The sequence below is a fragment of the Oncorhynchus tshawytscha genome, unplaced genomic scaffold, assembly GCF_018296145.1.
Source record: "Oncorhynchus tshawytscha isolate Ot180627B unplaced genomic scaffold, Otsh_v2.0 Un_scaffold_4246_pilon_pilon, whole genome shotgun sequence".
Lineage (NCBI taxonomy): Eukaryota > Metazoa > Chordata > Actinopteri > Salmoniformes > Salmonidae > Oncorhynchus > Oncorhynchus tshawytscha.
This window is the reverse complement of record NW_024609831.1, coordinates 985439-1003049: the sequence shown is the minus strand read 5'-3', so window position 1 is coordinate 1003049 and position 17611 is coordinate 985439. Positions and strand designations below refer to the sequence as shown.

The 17611-nt window shown below is 43.9% G+C and overlaps 1 protein-coding gene across 1 annotated transcript in view; it reads right to left on the bottom strand.

Moving 5' to 3' along the window:
• Positions 1 to 3332: 3332 nt before the first annotated feature.
• The window catches only part of LOC112221203 (transmembrane protein 131-like), a 32068-nt gene continuing 17789 nt past the window's right edge, over positions 3333 to 17611 (bottom strand). Inside the window, 21 exon segments of the mRNA XM_042319480.1 lie at positions 3333 to 4417; positions 5145 to 5305; positions 7410 to 7601; positions 9517 to 9641; positions 9892 to 10162; positions 10207 to 10269; positions 10464 to 10628; positions 10803 to 10945; positions 11422 to 11701; positions 12551 to 12960; positions 13115 to 13273; positions 13540 to 13725; positions 13876 to 14062; positions 14510 to 14652; positions 15418 to 15460; positions 15463 to 15571; positions 15667 to 15733; positions 15904 to 16013; positions 16690 to 16943; positions 17046 to 17274; positions 17387 to 17473. Of these exon segments, the coding sequence (XP_042175414.1) occupies positions 4127 to 4417; positions 5145 to 5305; positions 7410 to 7601; positions 9517 to 9641; positions 9892 to 10162; positions 10207 to 10269; positions 10464 to 10628; positions 10803 to 10945; positions 11422 to 11701; positions 12551 to 12960; positions 13115 to 13273; positions 13540 to 13725; positions 13876 to 14062; positions 14510 to 14652; positions 15418 to 15460; positions 15463 to 15571; positions 15667 to 15733; positions 15904 to 16013; positions 16690 to 16943; positions 17046 to 17274; positions 17387 to 17473 (3675 nt within the window). The 3' untranslated portion in view covers positions 3333 to 4126.

Sequence of the window (17611 nt, the reverse complement as noted above, 5' to 3'; positions counted from 1 at the left end):
GCTTAGCTTCAGAAGCAAGCCAGCAGTGGGATGCATGGTGGTATGCTCATACCCGTGGTATACTGTCTGATATTCCACAGCTTTCAGACAATCAGCATTCAGGGCTCTAACCACCCAGTTCATAAGGCTGGATATGATTCAGAGCACCATTTCTGAACCAGCAAAATAATCCTCCACTGCATCATAGCCATGTTTGTCCCCCACTGCATCATAGCCATGTCCTCCACACACAGCCACGATGAGGTCATCTCCCAAAGCGTATCTATTGTCAGCAGCCATCGCTCCTGTGATGGAGCAGGAACAAGGTTGTGTTCAGTAGGGTAGGCACCTGCAAGTTCCCAGACATTTCTGGGGGAATGGCCCTAGTGCTCACCGTCCGATCCAACAGCTCCCAGGCGTGCTCAATGGGATTGAGATCCGGGCTCTTCGCTGGCCATGGCAAAACACTGACATTCCTGTCTTGCAGGAAATCACGCACAGAACGAGCAGTATGGCTGGTGGCATTGTCATGCTGGAGGGTCATGTCAGGATGAGCCTGCAGGAAGGGTACCACATGAGGGAGGAGGATGTCTTCCCTGTAACGCACAGCATTGAGATTGCCTGCAATGACAACAAGCTCAGTCCGATGATGCTGTGACACACCACCCCAGACCATGACGGACCCTCCATCTCCAAATCGATCCCGCTCCAGAGTACAGGCTTCGGTGTAACGCTCATTCCTTTGACGATAAACGCAAATCCGACTATCACCCCTGGTCAAACAAATCCACGACTCGTCAGTGAAGAGCACTTTTTGCCAATCCTGTCTGGTCCAGCGACGGTGGGTTTGTGCCCATAGGCGACGTTGTTGCCGGTGATGGCCGGTTGAGGACCTGCCTTACAACAGGCCTACAAGCCTTTAGTAGTGTCCTAAGTTTTCATAACTGTGACCTTAATTGCCTACCGTCTGTAAGCTGTTAGTGTCTTAACGACCGTTCCACAGGTGCATGTTCATTAATTGTTTATTGTTTATTAAAACAAACATGGGAAACCATGTTTAAACGCTTTACAATGAAGATCTGTAAAGTTATTTGGATTTTTACGAATTATCTTTGAAAGACAGGCTCCTGAAAAAGGGACATTTATTTTTTTGCTGAGTTCAGTACATTATGGATAAAATGGCAGCTGAAAGAACGTGTGGCGGTGTATGGAATGGATGAACACTAAAAGAAATGACTTAATAGTGGAGATATTTAAGCAATAAGGCACGAGGGGTGTGGTATATGGCCAATATACCACGGCTAAGGACTGTTCTTAAGCACGACGCAACGCGGCCATATACCACAAACCCCCAATGTGCCTTACTGCTATCATAAACTGGTTACCAACGTTATTAGAGAACTAAAAATAAATGTTTTGTCATATCCATGGTATACGGTCTGATATACCACAGCTGTCAGCCTATCAGCATTCAGTGCTCGAACCATCCAGTTTATAATACCTGGTATGTTAGTCACTGATATCTGGATTATTCTCTAGACAGAGAACAGACATGTAAATAGACATTCTCTATAGCCCTCAATCCACCTAGAACCCTGACGTCTTGTCATCAGTTCTATAGAGAATCACTCTGGATTTATCTTGCCATACTGTTAATAAAACAGTCCTCAATCGTAAGAGATACTAAGAGAATTAGGCAACACCCATTGCGGGGAACTTGTTTTATACACTACACAGTAGATCTGATTCTGCATGGGTAAGCATCATATCAGGTGCCTTGTCAAGAGTAATATGATACAAGCAGTGGAGGCTCCTCAGAGGAAGGGGAGGACCATCCTACTCTGTGAATTTCAGAAAATATAAATAGTTAAAGATTTAAAAAGTAAACCTTTTTAGATTAAACTATAGTAAATATATTCACGTCACCAAATAATTGAATAAAACACATCGTTTTGCAATGAAGGTCTACAGTAGCCTCAACAGCACTCTGTAGGGTAGCACCATGGTGTAGCCGGAGGACAGCTAGCTTCTGTCCTCCTCTGGGTACATTGACTTCAATACCTAGGAGGCTCATGGTTCTCACCCCTTCCATAGACTTACACAGTAATATGACAACTTCCAGAGGATGTCCTCCAACCTATTCAGAGCTCTTGCAGCATGAACTGACATGTTGTCCAACCAATCAAAGGTTCAGATAATTAATGTAGTACTGAAAGCATAAACTACAGCTAGTTAGCACTGCAGTGCATAAAATGTAAGTAGTTGACAGAGGGAAAGACAATAGTTTTGAATAATGTGTTTCCTAAATTAAGGATAGGCAGCAGAGAGAAAGCTAGCTAGCTATTGTCATTGTATTTTTTTCACTTAGCTAATGCAGCGAGCTAATTTAGCCTACTCAAACAGAGAGGAATGCTAATGTTAGCTAGCTGGCTAAGGCTATCCAACACTGGAACTCTTCCAAGTCAAGGTAAGCTTTCAGTTTTATAAATGTATTGCTAAGAGGGCCCGTCCGTGTAACTGCTAAACTGCTTGCTGTACACTGCTGGTTTACTTACGCATTAGTTATAGTAGCCATGTTGACTATGTTTGCGAATAGGTTGAAATTGACAACGATGTAGGCTGTGTAGTGGTTGCGTGGAAAAAAGATTGGGCTTGAGAGAAGAAAAAAAAAAATCCACCTGGTCAGACAGCTGCACTGAAGTCCACAAGCGAAGGTTAAAGGTGAGAGGAGGAGTGTAAATTCAAGTAGGAATTATACAACAAGAAAAGTGATTATGCTGTTTGTATGTGGTTGCTATGAAAAGTGAACTGTGTATTCATTCCACCGATTGTTAAAATGTTTCTTAAACGGAAGCAAACGGAACAAAAACGGGGATAAACATACCCGAATTTGACCAATAGAAGCCCTTGTATAGACCTGTTTGAACTAATGATTACAACCTTGATCAGGCACCGACCTCCACCAGCTGCCTTTGACGCAACCTGTCTTCTGTAGTATATTATTATTATTCTATTCTAGCGCTGTGCTGCCACCTAGTGGAGCAGACCTGAGACAACTCAAAAAGGTGAGCTTGGAAGAGAGGTAGGAGCAGAGGAATGGAGGTTAGACATTTACATATCAGTCATTTAACAGATGCTCTTAAATTGATTTACAGGAGCAAATTAGGTTTAAGTGCCTTGCTCAAGGGCGCAGACAGATTTCACGTAGTTGGCTTGCGGATTACTGGCCGAATGCTCTTAACCGCTAGGCTACATGATAGCTATTGACTCAAGTAGCATTGATTAGATAACAGTTAAAAATGATTAAAAGGCATACATAAATAATACCAAATGAAGCACATTTTACACCATGATAACTGTCTCATATGTTTTATATGGAAGCTGTGACAAATGTCCCACATTACCAACATGTCAGAAAGAGGGGAAGCTTTGTATCCACCAACATTTTTCAAACTTTAAAAAGGAAATGAAAACCCTCTCTTAACAGACTTTAAAACTTAGCATGGTAATTAAAATAACTTAAAAAGCATCTCTCGCCAATATTGGCCATGAATGTTGTGAGTTGTTCGACAAATAAAACAAAATGTGTTCAGGCTTGCAATGGCATAGAAACGTAAAGTCATGGTCTTCTGATGCCACTGGCATCGACTTGACACAGCAGTCATGAAAATGACTTTTCACCAAAAAATCCCTTTACTGCCAGTCTTAACTGATTGTAACCCTTAAATAATAATCTCTAATGGAGCGATGATAAGGCTTAAACACTGTGCTGGATTCCAATAAGTAACTCTAATGTAATGCCAAAACAGCAGTACTAAATAATGAACAGAATATTATTTCTCAGATTGTTCCTGATTGCACTTAGGTCCGTCACTGCTATCAAAAACATTACCGAGGATGTATTTGGAAAAAAAAAACAGCTGCATTTAACCATATTATGTCAGTCTGATAAGGATTCTTCTACTAATATTGTTTTGTTGATAAGTTTGCCAAGTCGTCATAGAAACAGACTAATTCTGAGGACATAATTTGCTTAGAAATCCAATGTGTACATTATAATAGGAATTTGGTGAAATTCAAAACAGGGGAAAATGCATTCATCTTCTTCTCAGTCTATCAGTGGGAGGAGACCGCGGTGGCATCCCCTTCAGCCGGTGCTGCTGTCCGATTGGTTGGGCCAGGGCTCCGAGCTTCGTCTACTGAAGGTGGGCCTCCACATGCTCCAGGGGTTGTAGGAGGGGCTCAGCTGCGTGGGGGAGGGCTTTGTTGGGGCCGGGAGTGGGGTTCCACTGTCAGTGCTACCCATCAGATCGGTCAGGGGGGAAGCAGAGGAAGAAGAGAAGGAGTGTAGGGGGGAGTCAGAGGGGGGGCTGGTGGACCAGATGGAGGGGCTGAATGGAGGGCTGGAGCCCCACATGCTACTGCTGCCCAGGATGGACTGGATGAGAGGAGAGAGAGAGAGAGGCTGACCGTTAGGGACCAGGACTACTAGTACAGTCTGATGTCTTTGTGGAACAGACCTTATAAAAAGGTCCAATGCAGACAGATTTATCTCAATATCAAATCATTTCTGGGTAACAATTAAACAGTGATTGTTTTCAATTAAAATGGTCAAAGAGACTAAATATCTTCTTAGCAAAGAGCAATTTCTCAAGGAAGAATTTAGCTGGGAGTGGGGAGGGGAAATTTAAAATGAGCTGTTATTGGCAGAAAGGTTTAGAACTCTTTATTGGTCTATTAACTAATTTACCACATGGCGATGTCATCATGAAAGGAAAAAACTCCCTCCTACCAAAACAGGCTGAAATTTTAGGCCTTCTTTTCAAGTACATTAACATAATCGTCACAGTATTATTCCAACCTCAGTGTGGAAACATCAATCAAAAAAATTGGGATTTTCTGTTTTCACTAGGCCTTTAACTAAATGAAGAGTGTGACTCCAACACGGAAGACACTTCTGGTGCCCATGTAAACGTCCCAAATCACACCCTGTTTCACCTGGGAAATTGCCTGTGTCTCTCCTGACAGCCATCCTACGCTATAGATACTTTCGCGTTCCAATGTGGCTCTGGTCAAAGGTAGTGCACTACATGGGGAATACTGTTGGGTGTCAGGAGAGACTCAGGCCATTTTACATAAGTATGGAGCAGTGAAAGAGGTCTTACCGTGGTGGGGGTAGCAGGGGAGCTGGAGCTGGGCTGTATGGGCCAGGGCTGTAGAGGCTGCAGGGACTCGTTTGGCCAGACGGACGGGGTGGTATGTCTGAACTCAGGCCAACTCTGCTGGGGCTCCATAGCACTCCTTCCCGAGGTCATCCCACTGAACACTACACAGCACAGTCAAACGTCAACTGGTTTCCATATACACTGAGTGTACAAAACATTAGCAACACCTTCCTAATATTGAGTTGCATCCCCTTTTGCCTTTGGAAGAGCCTTCATTCGTCGGGGCATGGACTACATGGTGTTGAAAGCGTTCCACAGGGGTGCTGGCCCATGTTGAATCCAATGCTTCCCACAGTTGTGTCAATTTAGCTGGATGTCCTTTGGGTGGTGGACCATTCTTGATACACACTGGAAACTGTTGAGTGTGAAAAAACCCAGCAGCGTTGCAGTTCTTGACACACTCAAACCTGTGTCCGGGTACCACTACCACACCCTGTTGAAAAGGCACTTACAGGGCCTTCAGAAAGTATTCATACCCCTTGACTTATTCCACATTTTGTTGTGTTACAGCCTGAATTAAATTTATAAAATGTATTTTCTTTCTTACCCATCTACACACACTACCCCATAATGACAATGTTTGTAGAAATGTTTGCAAATATGCTGAACATTTATTTACATCATTTACATTCAGGGGTATGAATGCAAACATATTCACAACCCCTGAGTCAATACAAGTTAGAATTACGTTAGGCAGCAATTACAGCTGTGAATCTGTCTAGGTACGTCTCTAAGAGCATTGCACACCTGAATTGTACAATATTTGTCTATTATTCTTTTTTAAATTATTCAAGCTCTGTCAAAGTGGTTGTTAATCATTGCTAGACAACCATTTTCAATACTGATAGATTTTCAAGCAGATTTAAGTCAAAATTGTAACTCGGCCACTCAGGAACATTCACTGTCTTCTTGGTAAGCAATTCCAGTGTAGATGTGTCCTTGTGGTTAAGGTTATTGTCCTGCTGAAAGGTGAATTCATCTCCCTGTGTCTGGTTTTCCTTCAGGATATCGCCTGTGCTTACCTCCATTATGTAAAAAAAAATGTATATTGAAAAACTCCCGAGTCCTTAACAATTACAAGCATACCCATTAAACCATTGCAGCCGCCACAATGCTTGAAAATGGTGGTACTCGGTAATGTGTTTTATTGGATTTGCCCATAAAAATAACACTTTGTATTCAGGACAAAAATGTAATTGCTTTGCCAAATGTTTTGGAATATTTTTTCTTCTGTACAGGCTTCCTTCTTTTCACTCTGCCAATTAGGTTAATATTGTGGAGTAACTACAATGTTGATCCATCCTCAGTTTTCTCCTATCACAGCCATTAAACTCTTAACTGTTTTAAAGTCACCATTGGCATCATGACGAAATCCTTGAGGGGGTTCCTTCCTCTTCAGCAACTGAGTTAGGAAGGACGCCTGTATCTTTATAGTGACTGGGTGTATTGATACACCATCCAAAGTGTAATTAATAACTTCAACATGCGCAAAGGGATATTCAATTCACTGCTCGACTGACGGAACTTACAGTTAATTGTGTGGGGTACAGAGATGAGGTAGTCATTGAAAAATGTTAAACACCGTTATTGCACACAGAGTGAGTCCATGCAACTTATTGTGACTTAAAATATTTTTATTGAAAAATAATTCCACTGACTATGGGCAATTGTGTGTGGGCCAGTGACCAAAAAATCTCCATTAAATTAATTTTAAACTCAGGCTGTAAGAACATAATTTGAAAAAATACAAGTAGTGAATACTTTCTGAAGACACTGTGAAACTTTTGTCTTGTCTGTTCACCCTCAATGGCACACTTACACAATCCATGTCCTAATGTCTCCAGGCTTAAAAATCCCTTCTTTAACCGATCTCCTCCCATTCATCTACACTGACTGAAGTGGATTTAACTGGTGACATCAATAAGGGATCATAGCTTTCACCTGGTCAGTCTGTCATGGAAAGTTCCTAATGTTTTGTACACTCAGTGTAGTTAATTTAACAGCCTCGTCTAGGGCCATGTTTTTCCTGGACGGTCACATGTCCATGAAAGACTCAGGGACCTACACCATGTAACAGATCACAACACATTGTTCCATGCGATCTTCTCTCGAAAGAGAGTGTACAGAGTGCAGGTGTTATTGTGTCGCAGTTAGACATATTCATGCATTTCAAAAGCTATTCTGTCTGCTTTTCTAACTGCTTACCTCCAGACAGGTTGAAGGTGTTGCTGGGTCCGAAGGCTGAGAAGGAGTTGACAGAGTTGAGGCTGGGTCTCCTGCCGTTCCCTACAGGGCTCCACAACCCCGAGCTGTCTGATCCATCACTCTCTACAGAGGAGAGGTGTTGGAGGACATCTCTGTCTCTGCTCCCCACAGCCGCCTTTGTTGCACTGCACCCTGGTGGTCGGAGGAGAGAACAGCAGGTTAGCACAACAGCTACAGGAGTGGACACATTGAGCTTCTTCATTCACTCCCATATCAACCCCCTAGCCAAACCCCTTCCCCCTGAAAGGACTGGATAGGTAGATGTGATATGATAAGAACTCCACCTTGGAGGTGCGTGTCTCTTTGTTAACAGCTGCTGTGCACGATCTCTAATATTAAAGGGACACTTCGGGATTTTGGAAAGGAGGCCCTTTCTCTACTTCCCCAGAGTCAAATGAACTCGCAGATACCATTTTTATGTCTATGTCAGGGTTTCCGTTAGCCAGTAATAGCCGACTGTTGGACAATATATTTTTTAATGCCTATAGATAAAACTGGTGTCAAAAAGAAAATTCCATTGTGAAATAAAGCTTTTTCGCCTAAATACATTTGACTGGTCATGCTTATCAGTCTATAGGTTAATTTGCATAATTTTGTGGAATTCAATTGCCGTGTGTTACGGTATATTTGTTATGCATCTCATTTGTCACACGCGTACATTAAACAGATACAGAGCCGTAGAGGAAAATCTGTCAGATGCTGCAGCATCTCAAACGGCAACGGAAGGCAGGCTTCATCAGCGCGTCACACACCACTTTGCAATGAGCTGAAGGACGTATGCATTTTGAAAACATATACTTCATTGTTTGAATACATATGAGGCATGTCTTACCTTGCATCAGAGTAATCCATAAGATCTCTCTTTCTAAATTTCTGACGTGTATTTTCTTCTCACATTGCGGTGCCCTTTTGGCAACAGTGTTTTGTATGAATTTGGGCTCTATCGTCCCACAACTGTCAGAGTCTGTATGGAATAGGCCATTTCTTTCTCAACAAGCTGACCAATAGAATGTCAACTTTTCTACTATGGGGGAATAGTACATTGACATAGGCTAGTGATTTTGCTGTTCAGCTGCTAGTGATTTTGCTGTTCAGTACTCATCTTGTTGGCTTATTCAAAAATCTTCAAAGTGCATATCAGAATTTGAAATGTCAAATTCCACATCACCAAGGATCTACCATGGTCCACACGCACCAACACAGTTGAGAAGAGGGCACGCCTACACCTCTTCCCCTCAGAAGGCTGAAAAGATTTGGCATGGGCCCTGAGATCCTCAAAAGGTTCTACAGTTGCACCATTGAGAGCATTTTTACTGGCTGCATCACTGCTTGGTATGGAAACTGCTCTGCATCCGACCACAAGGAACTAGAGGGTTCTGAGAACTGCCCAGTACATCACTGAGACCGAGCTCCCTGCCATCCTGAACCTCTATACCAGGCGGTGTCAGAGAAAAGTTTACTCCACCCACCCAAGTCATAGACTGTTCTCCCTGCTAACGCACAGCAAGCAGTACCGATGCACCAAGTCTGGAACCAACAGGACCCTGAACAGATTCTACCTCCAAGCCACAAGACTGCTAAATAGTTACCCGGACGATCTGCAGTTAACCTTTTTGCACTAACTTTGACTAATCACATCCGCTGCTGCTACCATTTATTATCGGTTACTTTATTCCTAGTTATATGTACATATCTACCTCGTACCCCTGCACATCGACTCACTACTGGTACCATGTGTATACTGCCACTTTAATGTTACTCATTGTGTATTTATTATTGCGCTTTTTATGTTTCTATTATTTCTCTCTCTCTGCGTTGTTGGAAGGGCCCATAAGTAAGCATTTCCCTGTTAGTCCACACCTGTTGTTGACAAAGCATGTGATAATTCAAATTAGATTTTGATTGGCTAGATGGCCATATTGCTTAGACACATCCAATCATCTAAATTTTACACAGATGCTGAGAGTGTAGGGGCTAGAGTCAAGGGGCGAGGGGTCCATTTGGGACATGGGGGAAGAAGTGGTCGGAGACAGGACATCTGACTGACCTGGGCTTTTGTCGAATCCAGCCGCCACAGCAGCGAAGGTAGGGTTCCCATTCTGACCAGGTACGGAGACCAACTTGGTCAGCTTGTTCTTTATGCCTGATGCAGTAGACATCAGACCCACTTCGCTGGAAAACACACAGAAACAAAGAAGACTTTGGTATTTAGAAATAACCACACTTGGATGTAGATTACATTTTTATCTTGATCTACATATATTTTGCAGTTATTCTTTTGGCATTCTTCTTTTCATCACACCTTAGGTTGTGTATGTTTCATGTCACTCTGGCACAGGTAACTACACAGATAGTTGTATGACTTCTAGATCAGTTTAAGATGAAGAGCTGTGCAGGTCTCTGTTGTTGTAGGTTTGTTCACCTGGTAGCAGTGTTGACCATGCCACTATAGGAGTCATACAGAGAGAAGCCAGACGAGGGAGGGGGAGGGGTTCCGATGTTTCTCTTCAGGAAGGGATCAGACGAGGGAGGGGGAGGGGTTCCGATGGTTCTCTTTAGGAAGGGATCAGACGAAGGAGGAGGAGGGGTTCCGATGGTTCTCTTTAGGAAGGGATCAGACGAAGGAGGAGGAGGGGTTCCGATGGTTCTCTTTAGGAAGGGATCAGACGAAGGAGGAGGAGGGGTTCTGATGGTTCTCTTTAGGAAAGGATCAGATGAGGAGGAGGGGTTCTGATGGGTCTCTTCAGGAAGGGATCAGCGTTCATGGTCTGCAGGGAGATCTGCTGGAGACTGTCCACAGCTGAGAGGAAACGGGGAGATGCATGTCATATGGCTGCCTTTATCACAATACTCAATTGGTTTGTTTTTATTTGAAAGACTGGATTGATACATGCTTGATTCAGGAAGTTAAAAAGAGTTCATATGCTAGAAGAGGTGGGGAAACGGGTTTGGAGCAGGTATGAGGGGGTTGTGGTAGTGCACTACATAACTCACCATTGTGTGCTATGTGGAGGGGAACACAGTCCCACTCCGGGGGAGGAGAGATGTCCTTCTCCCCTTCTGAGCCGCTGCTGTTCCCCAGCTCCTGCACCACCGGTTCGTTGAACAGGAACTTAGCCAGGAGAGAGGGGCGGAAGTCTTCCAGCTTCACACGAGGCACTGGGGTTTGAGAGGAGGGAACGAGACTCAAACATAACCCTACACAGTCCTGAAAAGGTGTCTCCCAAGTCAGTGGGAAAAAAGGCAGGTAAAAACCAAACAAGACATTTGCCATGTCAATGTGAGAAAACAGAAAAGTCAAAAGGTCAGTTAGCTGGAAAGGTAGTAACTGACCTCTTGGTTTAGGAGGTATGGGTCTTGTTATGGTTGTTGTTGTTGAGCTGCTGGCCAGGGCCTGCTGCACCACCACCATGTTCTTGGAATTGAAGCTCTTGCGCTTGTTTTCCAGTGGGGTAACGTATGGAAGCTCCAGTGAGCTGTGGAAAAGCAACATGGAATAAAGTGGTCAATGTCTGGAAGCTCAATCACGTCTGAATACAAAAGGAATGCTTTATTTGTGAGTGCTGTCCCTTTTTCATACATGTCAGATTACTCCTAGGCTACCGAACCCAAAGATGTACAGAACTTACGAAGAGCTGAGCATGTCAGAATTTTGTATCGGGGTCATTGAGAAAAATGTGTACAAGCCGGAATAACCAAAGAGGAACCCAACTTAAGACTCTGATTGACGACACGGTTTGTGATAGCTGCAGTTGTTTTCTAATCTTCAGCTGTATCTGTAACTTCTGACACCGTCTTGTGTGTATTTTGTATTTTTGGGGTAATATTATGTACACGTTGCTATTGCCCTGTTTTTCCTTCTTGCCAGGTCACCCTCGCAAAATAGGTTTTTAACCTCAAATGGGTCGTACCTGGTTAAATAAAGGTTAAATAAAAATAAACTAAACCCCACCTAGACTTTGCATCCATTTGGCTCTTCTCCTTTGTAATGGCTGCTGGCTTCTTGTTCTTGGACTTTGAGTGAGCTTCAGGAGTATCATATTTCTTCTTCCCTTTGTTGTCCTCCATTATGTCTGGGTTGGAGTTCTCTGTGGTGGTGGAGGAGCTGTCATCGTTGTCCTCCCTCAGTTCCTCTCCTCCCTGAGCTCTTCCCTTGTTCCTCTTCTCCCGCTCTTCCTTCTTCTTTGGGGCCTTGGCTTTGGTCTGCTGCACTTTCCCTTTGGCTGCACTGGCTGGAAGGAGGGAAGAAGATGACAGATTCAATACACTGTGTGAACTGAATCAAATCCAAATCAAATCAAATTTTATTTGTCACATACACATGGTTAGCAGATGTTAATGCGAGTGTAGCGAAATGCTTGTGCTTCTAGTTCCGACAATGCAGTAATAACGAACAAGTAATCTAACTAACAATTCCAAAAAACTACTGTCTTATACACAGTGTAAGGGGATAAAGAATATGTACATAAGGATATATGAATGAGTGATGGTACAGAGCAGCATAGGCAAGATACAGTAGATGATATCGAGTACAGTATATACATATGAGATGAGTATGTAAACCAAGTGGCATAGTTAAAGTGGCTAGTGATACATGTATTACATAAGGATGCAGTCGATGATATAGAGTACAGTATATACGTATGCATATGAGATGAATAATGTAGGGTAAGTAACATTATATAAGGTAGCATTGTTTAAAGTGGCTAGTGATATATTTACATAATTTCCCATCAATTCCCATTATTAAAGTGGCTGGGGTTGAGTCAGTGTCATTGACAGTGTGTTGGCAGCAGCCACTCAATGTTAGTGGTGGCTGTTTAACAGTCTGATGATCCTTGAGATAGAAGCTGTTTTTCAGTCTCTCTGTCCCAGCTTTGATGCACCTGTACTAACCTCGCCTTCTGGATGACAGCGGGGTGAACAGGCCCAAATCCTGTCAATAATAGGAGTGTTCGTACTGTGTACCCCTGAATGAGTCAGTTGTTAAATAAGCAGGTAATCACATTTTAAGGGCCATCCAAATTCTCAACACAAAAGCATATGTTTCTCAGGGTTAATACTAATATCCAGGTAGGTACCTTTGCCATAAACTGCATCCTGATTCCCCCCCTCCTCAGCAGACTCTGGTCTGTCCAGGTCTTTATCCATGGTCTCCACCAGGCTCACATAGTCCGAGTCCTCCGAGCTGTGCCGGCGTGGCCCATCTAGGGGATTTCTTCCTGGGGCTGAAGGACCAGTCTGTGAAGGGTGCTGCTGGTTCTCTGGAGCTGGCTGTGGCTGCTTGGGGCTCCGGGCCTTGCGGCTGGCCTGTTGGCCAGAGGAGGGGGTACTGTCTGAGACTTTGGAGCCTGGCTGGGAGGGAGGGATCGGGGGTTGTGTGGGGCCTCGGTTGTGGCCTCCTCTGGTGTTCCTGCTAGCAGCCCTGGAGGCAGAGCCTGGCATCCCTCGCAGGGAGTTGTGGTTGGCTTCTCCACCGTACCCATTCATACTGGGAGACAAAATACTGAGAAGTTAGTAATTATAGAATAAAATATTTACACACTAAACATCTCCGATCTACTCATCAAACCATTTCAGATACTAACGTCAACATATGTCAGACAAAGTTTACACAAAAACGTACATTCAGAAAACAAACTCACTGTGCATCGCTTTGAAGTCGTACTATTTCCCTGAGGTCAAAGGGCCTCCCTGTCTCCATGGAGGTGCTGGATGTTTCGAAACACATGCGTCTCTTGAACGGCTCCCAGATCCCCAGGGCCTCCAGATAGGCCGCTACAATCACCAGCAAAAACATAGAGCTGGGCACAACAGATAGAGGCAACTTTAGTAATCCTTACAGCCTTAGATACAGGGGAAATATCTGTCCAAGAAATGTAGCTAAATAAAAGTATTTTGAACATGTAGAAAGGCTGATATGCCAAGATAATTCATGATATATGGGGTGCAACCTATGAGCCTAGTTCTGGATACTGGGCCTCTGAACTAATCTAGGGAACACACGGTCTAGGCGGGGATCCACCCATAGAATTCAAATGTGTTCTTTTTGTGAGGCTCCCCCTCTCACCTCATGATGACAGAGATGATGACATAGAGCTCCAGCTCCCAGTTGGGTCTGGGGAGGACAGCAGCACAGGCAGCCAGCATGTGGTAGGGCAGAGAGGCGTTGAGGGAGAACACAAAGTAAGAGCCTCCGGTGGTGATGAACTTTAACTCCCGGATCACCCTGGAGGCTGTGAAGTCTGGCGTGAACCTGAGAGAGATGAAGAGACACGTCAACATTGGTCATTTCAGTTGGTCATTGGAGGTACTAGTGATTAAACAAAGCAAGCACAAAACAATTGTAGTGATTCATGGGATATTTATCTATTAACTTTAAACAGCTAGCTATAGGTTTACTTACAATATGACGATTTCTTTCGAAGCATTGGGTTTTAGTGAAAACTCTTGGCAATTAAGGACTTTAAAGCCGAATCCTTCACAGAGACGTCCGTTTATTTCAGTGGATTGAATGTTAATTTCCAGCTGTCCAGTGTTCTCTAACTTAAAGGATTTTCTCAGAGTGACGTTCGGCTCCTTCGACTTCATTTCTGAAACAAGGTTCACAAAGTTAATTTGTCACTTACCTCTTGACAATTTTCTCTTTCATTCATATCTATTTTTAGCTGCAGAGGCTTGTGTGTCTAGAGATCAAATATATAATTTACACAAATACACAAGCATAAACAAACTATCAAAAGGGCTCTGCAAGACTATTCTCGGAGTTCAACCCGCCGATAAGTAATGGTTTCCTGTCTGTGGATGCAGGGATCTATAACAAACTGGATTCTAGACCACTCACTGTCTGTGGATGCAGGGATCTATAACAAACTGGATTCTAGACCACTCACTGTCTGTGCATGCAGGGATCTATAACAAACTGGATTCTAGACCACTCACTGTCTGTGCATGCAGGGATCTATAACAAACTGGATTCTAGACCACTCACTGTCTGTGCATGCAGGGATCTATAACAAACTGGATTCTAGACCACTCACTGTCTGTGCAGTCCTTCAGTAGAGACTCAGTCATCTTGAACCTGAGGAATCCCCCTGGTCCCGGGGCCTTGCCCCCTACCTTCAGCCTTTCATAGCTGCCCTGACCCTGCACCACCAGGAACTCCATCACTGTCAGGTTGTTCCTGTAGAGACATACACAGTTATCAATAGTACAATAAACAGCAGTTTATTTTATTCACACAAACGATATGATTCAAATTGCAATTCATTCATCCACACAACCACCAATATGGCCAAGTCGACAAATGAACTTATCGAGAAAGTAAAAAAAACATTTAACAGTCATAGGCTGTAAAAGATATGGTCTGACTGCTGACTTCTCTCTGTAACCCTGTAGCTACTACAGCACCTGGGAGACTATATTCCTCTTCTGCCCGTCCTCCTCAGTCCAACAGAGATATTCATAGCTCAACGTCTCAAATCAGCACCCTGCCCTCAGAGGTGCAGATTAAGAAGCAACATCAGAGCTTGCCGGAACTTCAGAGTGATCCTGACCTCAAGCAGATAGCATAAACGGCAGGTAGCCTAGTGGTTAGTGTTGGGCCAGTAACCGAAAGTTTGCTAGATCGAATCCCTGAGCTGCCAAGGTAAAAATCTGTCGTTCTGCCCCTGAACAAGGCAGTTAACCCACTGTTCCTAGGCTGTCATTGTAAATAAGAATGTTATTAACTGACTTGCCTCGTTAAATAAAAGGAAAAATAAACAAACACTGTACATTAAAATGGCACACTATCCCCTATATAGTGCACTACATTTGACCACAACCCCATAGACCCTGGTCAAAAGTAGTACACAATATAGGGAACAGGATGCCATTTGGGACACAAACCAGAGACTTATGTAAGTGGACAACTGGTTAAGTCCTACAGGCTATAGGGTTAACATGCCTTAGCATAAGCAGAGAGGAAACCGTGTGGTTGCTGACGGGGAGAATTTCAAACGTAGCGACCTCACTTCCTCTGGCTGCAGCATTAGGTTGTAAACGTAGGGTTGCGTCGTCGAGCCCTCGGCGAAGCCTGCGCTGCCTCTGACCACAGGCGACTGCAAAGGGGAAGGAGAGATTCAAGTCTCAAACATGGTATTGTATTTGATCAACTGGCACGACACAGGACTAAAAGACAGCAAAGTAAACTCACGTGGTTTCTGTGTACCTGGAACTCCATTGTGTCGGGGGTGAAGTGTGGGAGCCTCTCCAGGGGAAACCTGGCGTGAAGGAATAATAAGACCATAGAATTATTTCTAGAATTATTTTCCATTCATTCTAACTCTATGGTGGAGAAACCCCATCAGTGTGACATGAAACATCTTGCCAAAAGGGGTGACAGACAAAATGACTATTAGCAAACTACAAGTGCATATTGAAGGCTACTCACATTTGTGCCAGTTTGTGGGTGACAGCCGGGAGGTTGGGATAGAGGGCTAATGGCAGGACTTGGACATAGACAGGAACGTCAGCTGGGTTCTCCAAGACAACCTCTATCTCCTGGCAACAGAAGACTGCTGGTTAGAACAGAAGGCTCAATACAGTAGCATGTACAGGACCCAGAGTTGTTCTTGACCGTGTGACTTGACCAGGAAAACTCTTAGCTCTAGTTATAGCCTTAGTTTAGAGTTGCTCTGGTCACATGGTCAGGGAACCTTCCCCTGGGCCTGCCAATCTATCCTGAACAAAAATCTAAACGCAACATGTAAAGTGCTGGTACAATGTTTCATGAGCTGAAATAAAAGATCCCAGAAATGTTCCATATGCACAAAAAGCTTCTCTCTCTCACATGTTGTGCACAAATTTGTTTACATCTCTATTAGTAAGCATTTCTCCTTAGCCAAGATAATCCATCCACCTGACAGGTACCAGATCAAGAAGCTCATTAAACAGCATGATCATTACATTACGCAGGTGCACCTTGTGCCGGGGACAGTAAAATGTGCCGTTTTGTCACACAACGCAATGCCACGGATGTCTCAAGTTGAGGGAGCGCGCAATTAGTATTCTAAGCTAGACATAGGAAAGATCTCAATTGCATACTCCCGGCGTCCTGTCCCCTCCCCAAAACCCATTGGAGGAGGTTTGGCTTTCTCATCCAATGGGTTTTGAGAGGACGTGAGGAGTATGCAATTGAGATCTTCCCATAGAATTGATGTTAATGAATCCACCTCACCGATGAGCTGGTGAGGCTGGTGAGAGGGAACAGGACCTGCTGGGAAGAGTTCATGATAGAAGGCCACTTCAGCTGAGCTGACACTCTGGTCTCAATGTTCTTCTGGAGGTCAGCGTTGGCCTCAAACACCGCCTCCGCCATGTGTCCTGAACTCTCCTTCAGTGCTTTCCATCGCCGACGGAGCATTTGATACAAATCTACGTCCACATCCCACATATCCTCCTGCATTGACAGCCCAGGCGGTCTGCTCTCAGCTGAAAGTTCAAGATGTTTTAATGAAGAACAAGTTCGCTAGGTACAGCAGCAAACCAACCAGAAACCATTAAAGAATAACGCCAATAACAAAAAATACTCACATTTCAGAACAAACGGTACTCCCACATAACAGTGGTCACCACACTGCAAGCTGGCGTCAAAATAAATCTTGGCGACCTTCGACTTGCGTTTGGGTTCCAGCTCGTCCCGGTTGTTCTTCAGTCTCCTGTAGTAGAAACGTGAGTCCTCAGTCAGAGAATGGATCTGCTGCAGGGTCACCTTCTGAGAGAACGAGCTCACCATGCTTAGACTCTGCTGCACTACTTTACCCTGGGAGGGACAGAAAACACATAGAAAATAGCATAGAGGCAAAATACAAAAATGTTTGATACACTCAAAACAATATAGCAATCCACGACAAGTAAAATATAGTTAGTCTAACCGGAAAAGATGGCGGGAGGACAATGTGTTTGGGATAGCTGGTCAACGTGCCCACTGCAACGACTGCTTTCACTGGTATCGTTAATATCTGTTTACAGAAGAGGAATGAAGATCACTGACAATTCTTAAACATCACACAGGAGCAATGAACAAATTAATGCATTTTTTGTATTGATTTTCGTTTGTGTGTGTGTGTTTCACTTAGTGATAGTATCACTTAGTGATA